The sequence below is a fragment of the Tubulanus polymorphus genome, chromosome 3, assembly GCF_964204645.1.
Source record: "Tubulanus polymorphus chromosome 3, tnTubPoly1.2, whole genome shotgun sequence".
In the NCBI taxonomy this organism is placed as follows: Eukaryota; Metazoa; Nemertea; class Palaeonemertea; order Tubulaniformes; family Tubulanidae; genus Tubulanus; species Tubulanus polymorphus.
Genome location: NC_134027.1, coordinates 15,145,301 through 15,166,148, shown reverse-complemented (window position 1 = coordinate 15,166,148; position 20,848 = coordinate 15,145,301). Strand labels below are relative to the sequence as shown.

Genomic DNA, 20,848 nt, shown 5'->3' with positions numbered 1-20,848 from the left:
TAACATTGGTCACATGACCAAGGAAAATGATTTTGAAATGTAGCCTGATTCATATTTCAAATTTGGTGTATAGTTTGTTTCTTTAGGTTGAGTGATTTCTGAGAATTGCTTAGTTAACTGGAGACACTAGTTTCACCCAAAAATCATCTCAGTATTTTCCGGCGATCTTTTAGCCTAAGAAACATGGATTTCTTAATGCTTCGCCCAATAAGCCGAGGCCTTTAATCAGATATTAATTCACTGATTTGTCTTAGTTTGTCTTAATTCACAATGAATGAGGCTGACAATTCATGCCTGTCGATGTGTGAGAGTGCTGTGTATACTATCATTGCCGAGTCACTGCTATATATACACTCGCTCAGGTGATTACTAACACACAGAGGCATATATTATAACCTAAATTCGCACACACGCAGCTGACAGTTGATGCGCGAATATACAAATGTCTAGCGCTGCAGTAGTATTAGATTGCAGCTGTGAGGTGATGAAAGAAACAAGGTTACAAAATAGTTCTAAATAGATAATTGGTAGTAAATAATGACCTCAAATAAATATGGAACACTCTTATTCATTTTGATGATCTTCGGGAGCATCAAAGTGACATAGTTTGGAAAGTATTTATTTAGGTCAGATTGTATCCGTCCAATAAGCCTATGATTGATATTTTGGGGTAAAAATATGAGGCTAGAAATTTGGCTTATTAGCCGGAAAATGCGATATACCATGTAAAATGGCCAGTACTGAAAGGGTTAAAAATAAAGGCTGGTAAACAAGATCTTTGAAGTTGGCCCGGGCAAATAAACATAAGGCTAAATATAATAAAAGCTTGATGCATTCTGGTTCATTAATTAGGCCTATGTACGCCGAGTTTGAACACCTACCAAGCTATAAACTCAGATATATGGTTTCACGTCAAAGTCCTATCTGAATTGCAAATGTACTTTATGAATGGTCCCATAGGTTAATTGTTTCTGTAAGAAAATCAAATAAAATCGTTCTCTTCTTGATATTTCCTTGTTAATTTTTGATCTGATGATTGGCAAAGAGTCAGTTTCCTATGTTTCACTCATCATTTGAATCCAATTGAACACAATTTTCGGCCTTAATTTAATTTTTGCTGCAGGCCTTCCAAAATCTAATGAGGAAAACACCAGAAGAATTTTAGAATAATGGTTAAGAACAATAAAAGAATTTTAATGTTAATATTTTTCATTCACTCCTCCATTCTTCACGAAAAAAATCTGTACTCCATGTAATTAAAAACAGGCCTACTCCATTAAAGATCTGCTGAAATAAACTAAAATAATCAACATACAGTACTAAAATCAATTTTGCAAACTGTCAACACAACGAAGTTCTTATTCTATGGATGGCCCCTTTATAATGCCATATTTCAAAACAAATTCAGATCTTCATCCAAAAAATGAACAATAAATTAAGTCTATATTCCATATAAATATCAGCAATCGCTCATTTTACTACCATACGAGTCCATACGTTAACCATTGGACTTTTTAGTCTTTACATTTAAGCAAAATCATAGTTGATAGTATCAAAATCGCAGTGAAGGGACGGTGTAAACATTAAAACGTCTTTATACATCTAATATTGGTTTTCCTCCAGCCATCCTTTGATCTGATTGGGCAAAGGTAGTTTTTGTATATGGTCCAACCTTGTGAACTGACGAATAACAAATCTGCATAGGTACTGAAGAGAGCGTACCTGGGTAAACCGAGACACAGGTTTAGTCAACCTAACTGGGAATGATGGCTCACCGGGTGTACGAGCACGCGAGTAACAGAAAACCCCAGAAAGAGAATCATTCATAGAATGTTCAATCAAATCAACAATGGAAGTATACCCCTCTAACTCTGGCTGTGCATAGAAACTGAACATCCCATTACAATGTTCAATTCGAGTGTGAAGTGTGCGTTCATTTGAGCGGAAGCTCAAGCTCAGCAGGTATCGATCATCAGAGCTGTCACGAACTAAAAATGCTCCATTAGGCTGTAGCGATAGTTTTTCTTCAGCTTCAACTCTTGTTAGAGGTCCCCAATACCAACCAAATCGTGAAAGTTTCAATAGTTCCTTCGTAAGACTCCAGATTTTAGGCACATCCCTAACTTCATCATAAACTGGAGACTGTAATGATGCATCATAACGTTCCATCATCAGTATATTATCAGTACGAAATGCCATTAAATTAAATAGGGAAAATGAGTTAAGAGTTTGTGGTGAAAAGATATTGTTGACCATAAGCATATCGGGCCTAGATGGGGCATGCGTATCAGACTGACTTGGTTCTGCATCAGAAGGACAGGATGCCATAGTTTCAGAATTCTTTATCAGCGATGTTCCAGAATGCAGAGAACTGGAACAAAGTACAACTCCCGCAGGACTAGAATAATCAACTTTACGTAATGCAGACACTGATGGCGATGTATTAGTCAGGTTTTTAGCACTGGCAAGTCGTTTGTCACCCGAATGAATATTAACGGATACATTTGAGCACCTTGCATCAGTAGCTTCATGTTCGCAGCTATCACTGCTGCATGAGGAATGTGTCTCTCTCTTATCTGATGCAATATTCAATGAATTCTTTGAATTTGATGAAGCATGAACTGAAATCTCTGAGCACAATTCGTCTGATGTATTTGAAGGCTTTTCCAGATGCTGTATTCCTAGAGAGCATCTTGGAAATCTTTTGGGTTTGTATTTCTTTTTCCCCTTTTTCTTACTCCTATTAGTTCTAAAATTCACACTTTCGTCTTGATTTGTGTGTTTTTTGTGAAAACTTGCGGTAATCCTGCTTCGAATTGTTTTTAATATGCTTTGCTTCTCCTTACGCTGAGGAAGCTGAATTTCACTATTCGTCACATAATTGGATTCACTTTGTGCCACTAGTAAGTTTCTTTCGTGACTGCAGTCGACATGCATTAGCTGACCTGCCGCACTATCTACTTTATCAAAACTGGTCGGTTGGACTCTTTCATTTTCTTCATCCGAGACCGAACTTTTCTTCTGACCATCCCTTGATTTAAAGGAAAGGCGCAGACCTTTGAAACTTACTCTTCTCATATTTGTGGGGATGTCTACAAAAAAAAGAATATGTTGATGAATATTTTTAAGAGGCTTTAATCAATTATCTTGATCTTACTTGTATCCACCTACGCTATGGTGCATCAGCATCAGAAAAATTGGGTGAACCAGACACAAGGTTGTCGTCCCATGACCTTTTTTGTACCTAAAAATGCGCTTTTGCCCTAAATTCTGAGAGCATTCGAATTCGCAGCCCAGCTAATGGTGACAGCGCTCTGATTCCAAGCAACTGAGGCCGACAGACCTGCCAAACCCAGAAATATGTTGTCAGCACAAATTTTTGAATTGTCAGTATTTTCTTGAGTTTTTCATTTTCTATGATTGTGGCGAGTTTCGAAGTCATTTCTTTCATATGTTCACCAGGGGCATTGAATATCTATATTTTCTGATTATTAAGCATTTCAAACCACTTCCAAAGTTGGTGTGGTGTCCCTGGACCCCTATTTCTTTTTAAATGTACTGGCATTTGTGATCCATAAGAATGAATCATAAGGAATGTCGACTCAATCGACCTGTATCATGATACAGGGAACTCAAATCGCACCAGACCCTTCGAAGTGCAACTATTAACTAGGGGTCCACAGTGCATTTTTTATCCGTACTATCAAGGACGACATTCTTAAATCTTGTTCTCTATTACACATACATATTTTATCAGGGTCTCCTCTGCTTTCGAAAACCTATTGTGATTTAGTGCTTGGTACGCTTCTGTGCACTTTTCCAAGTGCAACATCCTCGCTGGGTCAAAATTAAAGCATGGCGGTGCTCAGAAAAAGAGCGCCGAAAGCGCAAGCCCAACCAGGCATCCCCCCAGACAAATTTTATATATCTAGATTCTCAGATGAGTTTCCAAGCATTTGGGGGCCATAATCAACTAGTTCAGATTCTTATGTAGCAGCGATCATCAGCAGTTTGCTTGAGGCACTCCTCTGCTGTATATTGGTAGGCTTACGCGCATCAAATAGGTCCATGTTCTCATATCTATTAATATAATCTAATTTTATCATTAAAACTTAGTATTTATTAATTTCGATTTGCAAAATATTTTGGTGACGTTGATAAGTTACGATGATTAAGTTTTTCATATCGATAAGAGACTAGAAAAGTTTGAGGCCGCTGGTTAGTCTGTTCAGTGTGCGCTGAGCGTAGCAGTGTGACCTTTTGTGTTGGAATTAATTTTTCTAACACACAGGGAAATCCCTGGATATTAATACCACCAGTAGTTCAACATGCGCTTGCCCAAAACTATACAATTATTGATGTACAGAATCTTGACTAAGTGACATGTAGCTATGAAGTCAGTGTTTTGATGTGCCAGTTATAAAATTGAGCATGTGGACCTGACAGTCTTAGAAAGCCAGATAGGTAAATAAACTCCCAATCATTTTTTTGTAACATGGCATATGCCTATCTTCTATTTAAGTGGTGGTAAAGTGCCGTAACATGGCGGGCCGCCGAGCTAAAATGCCTCAGTAGGAACACTATTAAAAGTACTTTGTTGCATTGACAAATACAGCGCATAATATTGATCAGACCCCCACTACAGGCCCTTAAACATCAAAATTAGAGGGACATTCAAAGAGTATCTGTATTACGTGTCTTACTCCCACAGCATGGTGTGTGTGTGTGTGAGCGTGCACGTGCGCACGTGCGAATGTGAGCGTGCATACTATATAACAGACAGACTGCTAGTATACAAACATCGCTTGACAGATTTACATGAAACTTACATGAGATGTACGTTATGCAGGTAGCTGGAGGTAAGTTTAGGGTTTTATGATTGCTTGCAGTCCCCGTAGAAAAATACCATCACTATCAAGTTAAAACCTGTCAATATATTCCTCAAAAAACCATCTACAAATGAGAACTGATGACACTAAGATGGCTGCAATCGCGTCCAGTTGACTGATGAAAGATCTATCTGATATGTTCAAGATCCCATCCCGTGGAATACCCATCACGAATTTCAATGAAAATGGCAAACCATTTGGATGCTCGAGGTCTAATAATTCAAGGAAAAACTGAACTTTCTGGGCGCGAACGAAGTCACACGACGGCCATCTTATGTCCGATCAACCAGATTTTTCTCATGCTGATGCACCATTGGGGGATACAAACATATGTGAAAGATTAATATAATTGATTGAGGCGTCTTCAGATTTTCAATTGAAACTATAATAACTATTAAACTATTATAAACTGTTATTTTAGTGAACAAAAATAGCTACAAGTCTGCCATCTTGAATCTGACAGTATAAGGACTGATGAAGTGATTGCAATAGCCCGCTGGGACAAAAGTCTCGAGTGGGCTAAAAAGTAACAAACGCCATAGCATGGGGCCTCTGAAATTCTTTACAATGGCAAATGTGCTGCGCTTGCATGGTATGATAAGAAACCAATACATTTTGTCGCGTCAACATCAATCAGCTTGCCTAATACGTAAGTCCCACGATACAATTTAGAGAAACATAGGAGGGTAGATGTAAATTGTCCATTGTCCAGTAAAATGCTATAATGGGTAGAACAGATCTGAATGATCAAATGCAAGGAAGGTTACATTGCCGCAGAAACCAAAGTTCTCCATGTGGGCGATTTTCAATTCATACATACTATGAATCCCAAGCCCATCAGTGAGTGCCTGGGATAAGGCATCACCACAAGGCTAATGCCAGTACTATACAACCGGTATAGGGTGGGCACAAGCACAGGAGCTTGTCACAATTTGATGGAGGTTGGATGACACCAGTATCCCTGTATATAACTAGGGGTCCAGGGACACCTTGCCCGCTTGGGAAGTGGTTCCAAACGCTCAACAAACTAACAATTTCAATATTCAACGCCCCTGGTGATCATATACAAATACCAATGACCTTGAAACTCGCCACAATCATAAAAAATGTCAGCAGCTACCATTTTGTAATTGATTGTGATACCAAATATGCCTCGTTACCAATTTAATATGGAAATGCTAAGTTATTCTACTATTCAACGCCCCCTGGTGACCATATGAAAAAGCCAATGACCTTGAAACTCACCGCCATCATAGAACATGTCATGAACTACAAATTTGCAATTGATCATGGTAAAAAAAGTATGCCTACGTACCAATCTAATAAGGAAATACTACAAAAAGTTATTCTACCATTCAACGCCCCCTGGTGGCCATATAGAATAACATATGACCTTAAAACTCACCACAGTCATAGACAATGAGCTACAACTTTGCAATTGATTGTGGTAACAAAAATGCATATATACAAATATAACAGGGAGATACTGAGTTATTGTATTATTTAACACCCCTTGGTGGCCATACACAAAAACCAATGACCTTGAAACTCACCAAAATCAACACGTTATGAGCTACAACTTTCCAATTGATTGTGGTAACAAAAATTGCTTTAAGTATCAATATAATGAGGAAAAACTTTTTTCCACCTATGAATGAGTACTAATGACACCAAGATGGCCGCCAACTGCGTGATAATTGCCTGATCAAATATACCTGTCTCCCGTAAAAGAGATCCCTTTCCAAAGAATACCCATCACAAATTGCAATGAAAAATGGCAAACCATTAGGAAGCTACAGGACTCAGAATACAGGCCAAATTTGACATTTTTGGGCACAAAAAAGGTCACAGGATAGCCATCTTGAGTCCGATCGATCCAATTTTTCTCATGCTGATGGGTGCTTGGGGGATACAAATATATACAAACGATCAAAGTAATTGATAAAAGCGTCTTCAAAATTTCCCTCGAAAACTTCAAAAATGTGTAAAAAGTGCTGATTTTGGCGAACAACAATGGCTGTCAGTCGGCCATCTTGAATCTAACAGGGCCAGTTTTTGGGCTGAAGATGTGTCTAGGGTAAATACATGTATAAACCAAATATCAAGACATTACCTTGAAGCATCTTCAAAACTTCCCAAAATAACTGTATTCCGTCTAGGGACGGACGGACGGACGAACGACGGACAAAAAGTGAACGCAATAGCCCACTGGGACTTAAGTCCCAAGTGGGCTAAAAATTCTGGTATGTTGATTTGAACATTGTAAGTAAGGAAGTCCTGTACATAAAATCCTTTGTCCGCCATCATAGAGTCGCCTTCATCGCATATTTGACAAATGTGTCCCCGTTCACAAATTTGTCGGTCACTTACAGCACCACCATGAGCACTCGACACATACGACACGCAGCCACCTGGTGTAACACCAACGAGAACTTTAGCCGTGTTGCGATTTTTGCAGGTTGAGTATGTGGCTTGTTGCGCGAGGGGTTGATGGGGCTTTTTATCAGCATTTCTGTTCCATCAATCATAACACGTGTAGAGGGAAATTTTGTCTAAAAATCCGAAGGTGGAAAAAAGCGCACCAAATCACGCGAAGGCCACCAGTCCATATCGCAAAAATGACAATACATAAAGTTTATCCACGTAATGAAGATATTTGATACCTCTATTTTGCTTATTTCAAACAACACGACAATTCGTAATTAGTTTGAGCTAAACGCAGCTTAACAAGTTACAGAAATAATTGATCGATGGGAGCCATCCTGGGTTTGACCCCATAGTAGTATTGAAGTGTATCAACAGCATCTCCTAAGATAGGCCTATTAAATACCAACAGGTAGGTTTCGTAGGATTCGAGCCCGGTATAATACTGTATCCGCTGAGGCTTATACATGAAATTCAACACACTCATTCCGCCAGTTGATAATGTCTGTGTCCAACTATCTTGCAGGCATGTTTTCCCAATTTTTTTAGTTCCTGAAATATAATTACAAGAAAAACTTTCAGCTTTTTGAAAATATCTATAGAAACCTGAAAAGGGGAGCCATTTGATTTTAAGAGAAATTTTGTCAAAAGCTTGCCATTTAGATCTAGTAGTGCTTACCCTCAGAACTTATCTTTTCAGTTTCTGGTGTTTCATTTATTACTTCAATGTCAGCTCCAATGTCAAAAGGCACAATCAAACTGTCCTCTATAAACAACCTTTTCTTAAATCGCTGTTTTCTTTTCTCAGCAGAAGAAGAAACCTGTCTCCATGGAAAAATGTGTGGCACTACTCAAGCTTTTAAAATTCTATTAACAGCGGTCGCCTCTGCAAAACAAAATGAAAACAATCCCTAATTATCTAGCTTTTTGGGAGTAAACAAAAACGAAAAACAATCCCTAATTAGGCCATGCAAAAAAATTGCTTGTTTCTCATCATTTCATTTTCTGCGCTCATCAAAAAATAGTTTGTCAGTAAAAATCAAAAATAAAATGCGCATCGCACATGCAGAAATCAGTTTTTGTTCCCATTTTTTTGAATAAGTTAAACATTCCTTGATAAACAACCTATCCTGATAATCAACCTAATCACACTTGTTCATGTTTTTCTTCATGGTGGCAGGTATTTCAGTATTTCAGCCTATATTTTCCCCATTTGAAAAATAGTTGCCCTCATCACTTTTGGAATTTGGAATATTACTTTTTTATTTCTCCTTTTTTCTAAAGAGAGGTAAAAATAAAGACCTGCCACCCTCGTCACTTTTCCAAAAAGGGCTGACGAGAAACAAGGGTATTTTTTGCGTGGCCTTATTTGCCTTTTTAGAATGAATAAATTAATAGCAAACTAGGGGTCCAGGGACACCATGCCCACTTGGGAAGTGGTTTCAGATGCTCAACAATCTAACAATTTCAATATTCAATGCCCATCCAATGACCTTCAAAAATTCTAATGACCTTGAAACTCACCACAATCATAGTACATTTCAGCAGCTACAATTTTGTAATTGATTGTGGTAACAAAATATGCCTAGGTACCAATAGGGCCAATGATATGAAAATACTAAGTAATTCTACTATTCAACGCCCCCTAGTGACCATATGCGAAGCCCAATGACATTGACACTCACCATCATCATAGAACATGTCATCAGCTACAACTTTGCAATTGATCATGGTAACAAAATATGCCTAGGTGCCAATAAAATAAGGAAATACTAAGTTATTCTACTATTCAACGCCCGCTAGTGACCATATAGAATAATTCATGTCCTTGAAACTTACCACAATCATAGACCATGTCATGAGCTACAACTTTCAAATTGATTTTAGTAGCAAAATATGCATAGACACGAATATCATATAGAAATACTAAGTTATCATATTGTTCAACGCCCCCTGGTGGACATATACAAAAACCGATGGGCTTGAAACTCATCACAATCATAGAACATGTCATGAGCTACAACTTTGCAATTGATTGTGGTAACAAAATATGCTTAAGTATCAATATAATGTGGGAAAACCTTTTTCCACCTACGAGTGAGTACTGATGACACCAAGATGGCCGCCAATTGCATCATAATTGCCTGATCAAAAATACCTGTCGCGGGTATAAAAGATCCCTTTTCAAAGAATACTCATCACAAATTGCAATCAGAAATGACATACCAGTAGGAAACTACAGGACTCGGAATTCGGGCCAAAATTTAAATATTTGAGCACTAAAAAGGTCATAGGCCGGCCATATTGAGTCCGATCGACCCAATTTTTCTTAATGTGATGGGGCCTTGGAGGATTGAAATATATACAACAGATAAAGGTTATTGATTTAAGCGTCTTCAAAAAATTTCCCTCAAAAAGTTCAAAAATGTGTTAAAAGTGCTGATTTTGGCGAACAACAATGACTGCCAGTCGGCCATCTTGAATCTGACAGGGCCAGTTTTAGGGCTGAAGATGTGTCTAGGGTAGATACATGCATGACCTAAATATCAAGACATTACCTTAAAGTGTCTTCAAAACTTCCCAAAATAACTGGATTCGGTCTACGGATGGACGGACGACGGACGAAAAGTGAACGCAATAGCCCGCTGGGACTAAAGTCCCAAGTGGGCTAAAAAGTATTTCAAGCGGTGATGCATGTTGCAACAGCGGTTAATAGTGTACCGGCGTTGCACTCACATCTATCGATTTCTGAGGGTTAAAGTGTACGGTTTTGTTCTAGAATCTAGAGTAGGCCTATCATCATACATCGGAGCAAGAGCTGGATTGCTTTTTAAACTAAATAAGCAAATAAGAAAAGCAGTTTAGATACAGGCAATTCAGTATTCACATTGAAACATGTGTAATGGTTCTTTTAACTTACTTTCTTTAGTTTGCAAGATGTAATTGCCTTCGTCGAAATGGGACTTACACATGGTTGTCCATGCTTTCGGTAGCCAACCAGGCTCACCCCTTTTCACAGCTTGAATCCACCGTTTTTTTAGTTCTTTGTCCTTTGGAAAACGATGACCATCTTTTTCGACGCATGTGGGTACACAACAATGGCCTGGCATTGAAGAATTTCGAGCTATTGACACCTTTTTAAATTTATTCTGTACGATTTCTATTGAAGTGTCAGACACTTCCGGGTTTGTGAGTCGTACTATCGCGCGCCCTCTGACGGGATAGCTGGTGTGCCGGATCCCCATGACGCAATTGGTGGCCATCTTGGAATTATCAGTACTCATTCGTAGCTGGGAAAAATTTTTTGAATTAGAAAGTTGTAGCTTATAATGCATTTTATGATTGTGGTGAGTTTCAAGGTCATTGGTTTTGTATATGGCCACCAGGGGGCGTTGAATAATACAATATCTTAGAATTCCTATATTATATTTGTACCAATGCATATTTTGTTACCACAATCAATTGCTAAGGAGTAGCTCATGACATCGTCTATGATTGTGGGGTTTTAAGGACATTAGTTATTCTATATGGTCACCAGGGGGCGTTGAATAGTAGATTAACTTAGTATTTCCTTATTAGCCTATCTTGGTACCTAGGCATATTTTGTTACCATGATAGATGGCAAAGTTGTAGTTCATGACATGTTCAATGATTGAGGTGAGTTTCAAGGTCATTGGGTTTTGAATATGGTCACCAGGGGGCATTGACTAGTAGAATAACTTAGTATTTCCCATTATATTGGTAACAGGGCATATTTTGTTATCACAATGAATTACAAAATCGTAGCTGCTGACATGTTCAATGATTGTGGTGAGTTTCAAGGTCGTTGCTTTTTGTATATGGTCACCAGGGGCGTTGAATATTGAAATTGTTAGATTGTTGAGCATTTGAAACCACTTCCCAAGTGGGCATGGTGTCCCTGGACACCTAGTTAAGCGAATTAACCCCCAGGTTAAAGTTAATCCAGTCTATAAAACCGGCCCCTGCTGTGTACGGTAAAATATCCACTGCCTTTCTTTAGGCCTATAGTAGGCCTCAAATTCATCGGGACCAGAACAAAATCAACGAGTTAAGTGGAATTTGAGTTGGGATTTTTACGAAATTGGCCAAAAATTATTAAGAAAATAAACCTCAATGAACGATTCAGTATCAATTCTACATGGTTCATTTGTGTGTGTTAGACGCTAAATTCCAAAAACATTCCTTTAAAATAAAGCGTGTTTTGTCTCATTTTTTTACCGCCAAAAATTTTACTTGGTGTGATGAACTAGAGGCCCACGGGCCTTGTGAAGTCTAAGCATCAGGTGAAGTACTTTGCATAGCCAAGACATTTTAAAAAGACTTTCAGTACAGATTCTCCCTCCCCCATTCTGCAAAATTCATTAAATTCAAAAAAATTCTTTTAGTCCTTCATGTTTTCATCAGAAAAACATTTTGTGCCCGGCTTGACTTACAATCGGGTAACTCTTTTTATTTCTCGTATCTAATTGGTCACAATATCCACCCAGTTGTTGTATTCATGACGCACTACTTGCTACCATTCGTATCAAGACAATATTCCCTGCCATTAGAAATTGCATAGGCAAGCGTCTCTAGTTTGTCCAGCTCAAGGCATCAACCTTGAGGTTCGACCAGCCAGCCAGCGCCAGTTGCCGGATAAACATCTAGAGAGCAGGCACGGTCATAAACCGCAGAGCCTGCAGGGTATGACTATATCGTATCACTCACAACCACCTTTAGTAGGCTAGTGGGGGCTTAGGTCTAATTCCAATTCAGTGCCTCTAACGCATGCGCACAGAGGTGTAAGACTTAGAAAATTCAACCAAAGTGGAAAGATGATTAAGAGAAAATAGAGTGCATAGAGTGAGTCTCGAACCCGAGTCAGTAGATTGCTAGCATAATGTCTCCCCACTAGACCACCGAGCAACGACGAAATCCCACCGATTGTTTTAACTACATATAGCCTCACCTCACCCTAACCCTAGGGGTAAAACGGACCCTAACCCTAACCCCCTGGACCCTTTTCTCACCCTCTTGAGGTGTTTTCTGACCCTAACATAGAACCCTAACCCTATATTAGTATATTTTACTATATATAGAGGGCAGCAGAATCGATGGATAGGAACTAGACCTAGCCATCAAAAGGTGGTTGCGAGTGATACGATATAGGCCTAGTCAAACCTGAGCCTGCAGCGCTAAAGGCGTTATTGAAGCCATACATTTTATGTTTATATCCTTAAGAAATCTGGTGTTTATGATTGGTGTTTGATTATGCAAATTAGTACAGTGCAGCAATCGTCCGCACATCAAAAGTAAAGTTTTTTCATCAATATAACTACTGGCTTGCAAAGAATTAGTATAAAAATTTCAAATACGTTGGATAGATTTATATTTTAATAGATTATCCATAAAACTGACAAACCTAATCAATATTGTCTCTTTTTAGTTTTAGACATCTCCGATAGTACACTAAACGTGGCGCCACTAGTGCTAGTGACTCATTAATTGATCTGAGCCATACAAAAATTCCCACACCCCAGCCCACAAAAATGAGGGCATTTATCAAAAATCTGCCACAATAACTCTCTGCTCGCCCACCCACTGGTTATTCATGAGAAATTTCAGCGTTCAATTCGCAGCAGTTACCGCGGAGATGTTCAAAAGGTTACTCTTACGTTTCGAGTCATTTTAATATGCTGCGCTTAGACTTAACTAGGGGTCCAGGGACACCATGCCCACTTGGGAAGTGGTTTCAAATACTCAACAATCTAACGATTTCAATATTCAATGCCCCCTGGTGACCATAAACAAAAACCAATGACCTTGAAACTCACCACAATCTTAGAACATGTCATGAACTACAACTTTCCAATTGATTGTGGTAACCAAATATGCGTAGGTACAAATACAATATAGAAATACTAAGTTATTGTATTATTCAACGCCCCCTGGTGACCATATGAAAACCCAATGACCTTGAAACTCACCACAATCATAGAACATGTCATGAACTACAACTATGCAATGGATCATGGTAACAAAATAGCCCTACGTACCAATCTAATAAGGAAATACTAAATTATTCTACTATTCAACGCCCCCTGGTGACCATATGCAAAACCCAATGACCTTGAAACTCACCACAATCATAGAACATGCCATGAACTACAACTTTGCAATTGATCATGGTAACAAAATATCCCTAGGTACCAATCTAATAAGGAAATACCAAGTTCTTCTACTATTCAACGCCCCCTGGTGACCATATAGAATAACTTATGTCCTTGAAACTCACCACAATCATAGACGATGTCATGAGCTACAACTTTGCAATTGATTCTGTTAACAAAAAATGCGTAGGTACTAATATAATATAGAAATACAAAGTTATTGTATTATTCAATGCCCCTGGTGGCCATATATAAAAAGCAATGACCTTGAAACTCACCAAAATCATAGAAAACGTTATGAGCTACAACTTTTCAATACATTGTGGTAACACAATATGCTTAGGTATCAATATAATGTGGAAAAACTTTTTCCTACGAATGAGCACTGATGATGCCAAGATGGCTGCCAATTGCGCCATAATTGGCTGATCAAAAATACATGTCTCAGGTATTAAACATCCCTTTTCAAAGAATACCCATCACAAATTGCAATGAGAAATGGCAAACCTGTAGGAAGCTACAGGACTCAGAATTTGGGCCAAAATTTACATTTTTGGCCACTAAAAATGTCATAGGACGGCCATCTTGATTCTGATCGACCCAATTTTTCTTATGTTGATGGGCCCTTGGGGGATTCAAATATACAAATAATCAATGTAATTGATAAAAGCATCTTCAAAATTTCCCTCGAAAACTTCGAAAATGTGTAAAACGTGCTGATTTTGGGGAACAACAATGGCTGCCAGTCGGCCATCTTGAATCTGACAGGGCCAGTTTTTGGCCTGAAGATGTATCGAGGGTAGATACATGTATAAACCAAATATCAAGACATTACCTTGAAGCGTCTTCAAAACCTCCCAAAATAACTGGATTTCGTCTACGGACGGACAAACGCTACGACGGACGAACGGAGGGACGGATGACAGATGAAAAATGAACGCAATAGCCTGCTGGGACTAAAGTCCCAAGTGGGCTAAAAATGAACGTTCATAACCAGCAGCTAGAATTACATGTACTGTGTATTATTTTGGCGTGAAAAAGTAGAAATAAACGTGCTGGAGTTAGTGTGTTTATGTACGTACTGGATGACTGAATGTCTTTGTGAGCGATGTAATGTATCGTCTTAATTGTAGCGCAGATCGTTCTACGGTAACCTACTAATTATAGCAGTAAACACATGCATATTTTTGATCAATAATTATGTTTGCCCCCGGGAGGTCATGCAGATATTCAAGTCGAGAGAAGTTTGAACGTAGTTTTGGTCAAAAATAGTTCGAGTTGATCAATTCCGAGTAGGCCTATAGTGAATTTTAATGTATGGTTTAACATAGGAGACAGAAAAAAAATTTCAACATATGCCAAGTTGATCGGATTTTCGACTGAATAGGATTCAGAGAGAGGAGTCTACTTTATCAATAGGGCCTAAATGAAGGGCTTGCATTGGACAATGGGCTCCTACAGGACTATCGATATGAAATTTGAGGGGTATTTGAGGGGCTTAGGGGCTATGAGGGTATGATCACCAAATTTGAGGGTCATTTTTCACGACGAAAACCTAATTGATACATAAAACAGTACCAGTAGAATACTTATCAGCCCATACCACGAAGCAAAAAATACATTTAGGCACCTATGAATAACCTTATTAAATTCAACTATTTTGACCAGCGGTGGATTCAGGATTCCATGGAGGGGGTGCACAAATCCAAATAGGGGGGTCTGGAAAATTTTTAAAAATTAGACGCGCGGAGATGCGATATGGGCATGATCAGAGTACAATTTAACTCACAATTTGAATAGTGAATTTAACAACTTTCATGAACGATGTAGGACTGCCGTAAAAAGCGCTAGTAATTGTGAACGACGACATCAGTTTACGCATTTTCAGGGATTTTCACATGCTTGTCTTCGTTCTCACAAAAAAGGTCAGTCCATAAAAAATTAGCGAGGACTTAAGGGGGTGCACCCCCTTAAGTCCTCGCTAATTTTTTGGATCCGCCGCTGTATTCGACACTAAATTCAATTTCCTGTGGACTTTGTTTTGAGTGAAAGAAATCATCTACGGTAGGAGGCCACACACCACTGAAGTGCCTTCTTTCTATGATTAGCTGCCAACTTTCTGTCACAAACTGAACATTTGATTTTGGCATTTTGAATGACTTTTACATTCAGGGTCCAGTTCTACAGTTCGGAGTTAAGATTTGACTATGATTTAACTCAATGAAAATAATCTAACTCTAACTCAAGAGTTAACTCTAGGCCTATAGGCTAACTCACAGCTGTGGAACTGGGTCCCAGCTCAACTAGGAACTTCAAGTAACTGTTGCTAAACTCCTTGATAAATATGTCTAATTGATTCTTTGCAATCAAATAATCAAGCCTTCCAAAATGATTGAGAAAGTTAGTCTGGACACTTGGGGATCATGATAACAAGGCCCATAGCCCATATGACCATTGTTTAAACTAATCTGCCCAACAAGACAATTGCAGTATAAAATGCAAATCCATTGTGTACACAGTAATTAAACAATGATCTGCTGTGATTATCATCAAACAACACAATGTATAATTCACTATGTCTCACAATTCATGATTTAGGGGCCTAGGCCTACATTGAATGTTTGAAGAAAGGTACTTTAGAAATAGGTGATACAAAATTCTCTGAGAGATATAATTGTCAGAATTTGAGGGGATTTTGAGGGACCAAGGGCTAAAACTCAGAATTTGAGGGATTTTGTACCCTCAAAAATGGATTTTGGAATTTGAGGGGTTTTTGAGGGATTTGAGGGGCTGTAGGAACCATGATTAGACATCAACTTTTCCGGCAGTGATCGCTCAGCCCCGACGCAAAATAAAATCATGCGGTCTTCAGTATTTGAATTTTAAGATCCTAAACCTTCCGATTCCTGATATTCGTCGCTTATTCGGGGACCTAAGCTGACGAATTTTGCTCTTGAAAAAAGGTTATTTTTCGATTTCTATTTTCTTCGACTAAAATGCGGATTTATAGGGCCTACACTAAACCAACCCCCAAGTGATGAAGATCTATCTTATTGGTTGATTCCAAAAGATTTTAGCTCATTTGCATTGATAGACAGGTTTTATGAATGATTTTACTAGGCGATGTCAAAACACATAGTAAAAACGCGCATCACACTTTTCCTAATCAATAATGGTCGTCACAATCGATAGTGGCGCCCCGGGGGAATATGAACATACCAAATAGAGTTGGCCCTATTTATCAACAAACCAACAAGGTCAAAGCCCATATTCAAGAGCCAGTCCGACATCATTGTGACAAGCCCTTCTTCTCAAGCACAGGGCAGGGGCTCGTATCAGAGTTGTAGGTAATGTAAAAACGATAATCTGTTAATCCAATGTATATAGTATATATAAAATAACTTATATATACTATATACATTGGATTAACAGATTATCGTTTTACATTACCTACAACTCTGATACAAGCCCATGTGGTGTTCTTAAGCACTCAATGAGTGGAAGAGTAAAATGCATCTATCTCGGACTATATGGTCATCTTGTCAAACAAAGTTACTGTTATATTGGAGGATTAGCTTAACTTCTTTGACTTTTCCCCTAAACTGCAGATGTTTAATAGACGGACGCCGATCAACCCCACACGACGACAGTCAACCCCAGCCGCAGCGCTGAATTATGTAATCATTTATAAAGTTTAATGACCCTAAAACTGCGATGAGTCGCGTTGTCACGATTTGCTTAACATTTCAAGGCATCGCGGCGGATCGGCAGCACGTTTTCGCTCCCGAGGAGCAGCGACATCGCGGTCGGCAAAAACATTAGTCTCCGCCCCTTCTTTCACCAAATAAGGAATTCGGTACCGCTGGCCACGTGCACTATCAATTTTGAGCCGTAGATTTCCGGAAGATCAGAAACAAATAAATATTTTTCGCGAGAGAAATCAATTTTTGTATTGACATTTGAATTTTACTGCTGATAATTTATTAGATTTTTTTTCTGGCAGAAAAAAATTATGCGATTGATGCGTTTCAACGTGTCTTTCATTTTTTCTCGTCTTCCTTTACTCAAATGGAGCTAATTTCTAAATTAACACCAGGTCAAATTCATCAATCTTACAAACCGTCTCAGTTTCACCATAATGTCGGTTTTTCAGTACATTTCCGAAATTACGTGGAGTTACCCTACATTTCTGGTTTTACAAAGTGGTTTAAACCATTAAAAAATTCCTGATACAATCTAAATCGAAATAGTAATCTTTTTTGCAGTGGTAAACCGACCTACCCCGGGTAGCCAAATAGACCAGTTTATATTTAGTTAAGAAATGGGTCAAGTTTTTTTCATAGAAAATTGAATTTCATTTGATCTACAGATCAAATGAACAGGTTCGTCATAATTTTCCTAATCAAAATATAAGCCAAAATTTTTAATAACAGAAATTAATCGAACCTTAAAGTTGAAGTTTCATCTTCTTTCCCCCTCCACTTAAATATATATGCCATTAGTTTTCATTTTTCCAACCTTAACTATAAGAATTGATTTAATTTCTTCAATAATTTAATGCTCAGGGCCCAAATCTACAGAACAATTTCGATATCGAAATAAAATTGATAGACTTTAAGAGTTAGTAAGAGTTAGTAAGAGTTTCTTTCCAGTTTCATTGACAACAATTAATTTTCTCGGTGTTCCTTTAGTCACTGACGCTATTTTGAGTGTTTTTTCTTACACTCCATACGTGTGAATCTTAGTATGAAAAATTAAATCAAGCTGCAGTGACGAAGCGTCCGTCACTTAGATTTCATCTATTACATATTATAGACTACTGTCTGTCACACATGCTCTTCGTGCGACGTTTTGGTTCGTAATTTCGTTAATAATCGGTTGATCTGTAAATATTATGCATCAATTTGTTCAGTAAGGAATTTGCATTCAGAAATAAATCATGAACTGGCATAAATTTGTTTGTGTTTCCTTCTATCAGCGATAGTTTACCTAGCATACGCTCGCGTAATGCTGAAAAACGGCTTTTATGGCCCGTCACGTGGCGCCACCTACTGTATTTTGATATGCTAATGAGCAGGTGATGACGTCACTGTAACGTTTCCGAGCGTCCGCGGAGCGGATTTTTCAGCATTACGCGAGCGTATGCTGAGTAAACTATCGCTCATAAATGAAAACAAAAACAACTTAAGTGAAAATTGTTGTTTATTTCTGAATGCAAATTCCTCACTGAACAAATTGATGCATAATAAAGGTAGATAAACCGATTATTAACGAAATTACGGACCAAAACGTCGCACGGAGAGTAGGTGTGACAGACAGTAGGCCTACTACTGCAAGTACAAGAGCGAGACAAGCCGCGTCTTGTGAGTGAGATGGTGTGTGTGTCAGTGTTGGGAACATCCACATTCGGTTTCGTTGGTAATAAAACGTCGAATGATTAATTGATATAGGTCGGCAACATTTACACAATACCTCCATCGTCTCTTCTTCGGAGAAACGATTGTCAAAATAACGAACTCACCATATCTTATCATAAAACTGGAAATTCGGCCCTATCCTGCATCCTCCATTTTGATAAATTCTCGAGCACCCGTAGACCACCCGAAGGGTAATGCAATTCAATTCAAATTTTTATTGCTCTGTAACGTAGTACATTTAAGGCGTTTTTATTTAAGCAACTCGTATAAAATCGCTTTGCTCTGTCGATTACTGTCACGTGGTACAAATCGAATCGCCTTAAATATATGACCCTACTCTCCACAACCGGAACCTAAATTTTCTGCGATTGAAAAAGCCGCCATTTTGTTTTTGATCTATCACCGAACGCTCCACTGTCGTAGCGAATCGAATCAAAGCGCTTCGATGAGCGATTTGGCCGCGTTGGGTACTCGCGTTGGCGATTTGGTTAAATAAATGGACGTTGTTAGGCAAATCGTTGTAGACGCGTTGCTTAGATAAATGGACGATTCGATCCGTGTTGGTTCGAGTTGCTTAAATAAAAACGCCTTTAGATAAGACAAGGTATATTTCTACAAGGAAATATTATCCTTATACAGAGGCTTTAATCTTAATCTTAAATAAAGTCATTAAAGATTAAGATTAAAGCCTCTGTATAAGGATGTAATATATGAAATCTAAGTGACAGACGCCTTATCACAGCTTGACTAGATTTTTCATAGTTAGTATAAGCAATCATAGCTATTTGAAAACAACCTCAAGTAAGGGGTAACGAAAACACTCAAAATATTGTCAGCGACAAGGAACACATTAAATGTTGTCAATGAAACTGAAAGAGAATCAGCTCCAATTTCATTTCATATTGAAATTGTACTGTAGATTTGGACCAAAAGTCTTAGATAAATGAAGAAATTAAATCAATTCTTAGTTAAAACTTGGAAAATTGAAAATTAATGCCACAAGGGGTCGGCGGAAAGAAGATGAATCTGTAACTCTAAGGTTTGATTCATTTCTGAAATGTGGGCTTATAAGATTAGAAAATGATGAGGAAACGGATCAAATGAAATTTAATTTTTTACTTTTTGCGAGAAATAAACTTCTTATAAACTAGGTCTCGGTGCCATTATCTGCTTAAAAGATGTATATTTCGGTATAGATAAAGTGTCAAGAATTTTCTAATGGTTTTAAACTCTTTGTGAAACCATAATGTAACCAATGACATTTTTATGGTGGAAACTGAGAGAGGTTTTTGCAATATTGAAGAATTTTGATCTGGTGGTTAATTTAGAAATTAGCTCCATTTTGAAATAAAAGGAAGACGAGAAGATTACAATGCATTTCTTAATTACCTTCTACGAGAAAAAAAAACGAATACGCGTTGAAACGCATATCAATCGGAAAATTATGTTCTGCTAGAAAAAAATGAATTAGCAGTATCGGGAGTACCGGGAATCTACGGTTCAAAATAAGCAGTGCACGGGGCCAGCGGTACCAAATTCCTTTTTTGGTGAATAAGGGGCGGGGACAAATGTTTTTGCCGAAAGGCTGGTTTTCACGAGCGGTTTCCAGCTAGCTTTTTCCTGCGGCTTTTTCCACCTACGTGAAAACGATTTCAGCGGCACGCATTTTCACGCGATGTTGCTCCAGTACTCGAGCGAGAGGAGACGCCGTGCCGATCCACCGCGCTGCCGTGAAATGTTTATACCTCTAACGCGACTCTCGCCGCAGTTTGTAGGGTCATTAAATTTGATAAAAAAAAACGCATTTCAGTGCTGCGGCTGGGATTTGACTACGCTCGCGAAAGCGTAATTCTCCGGGATTCGAACCTGCGCGCCGCACGCGCGGCGGCCGCGTTTGTTAACGCATAGAAGTGTACACTTCTATGGTTAATGTTATTATGAATTCGCT

The 20,848-nt window shown here is 38.5% G+C and overlaps 1 protein-coding gene across 1 annotated transcript; it reads right to left on the bottom strand.

The window, feature by feature from the left end:
* Positions 1-1,217: 1,217 nt before the first annotated feature.
* On the bottom strand, positions 1,218-19,049 carry LOC141902297 (uncharacterized). Its single transcript, XM_074789957.1, has 2 exons — positions 19,005-19,049; positions 1,218-3,092 (listed from the first exon to the last, which is right to left on the bottom strand). The coding sequence occupies exons 1-2, from the start codon at positions 19,015-19,017 to the stop codon at positions 1,603-1,605; spliced, it is 1,503 nt and encodes a 500-aa protein (XP_074646058.1). The 5' UTR covers positions 19,018-19,049; the 3' UTR covers positions 1,218-1,602.
* Positions 19,050-20,848: the final 1,799 nt, after the last annotated feature.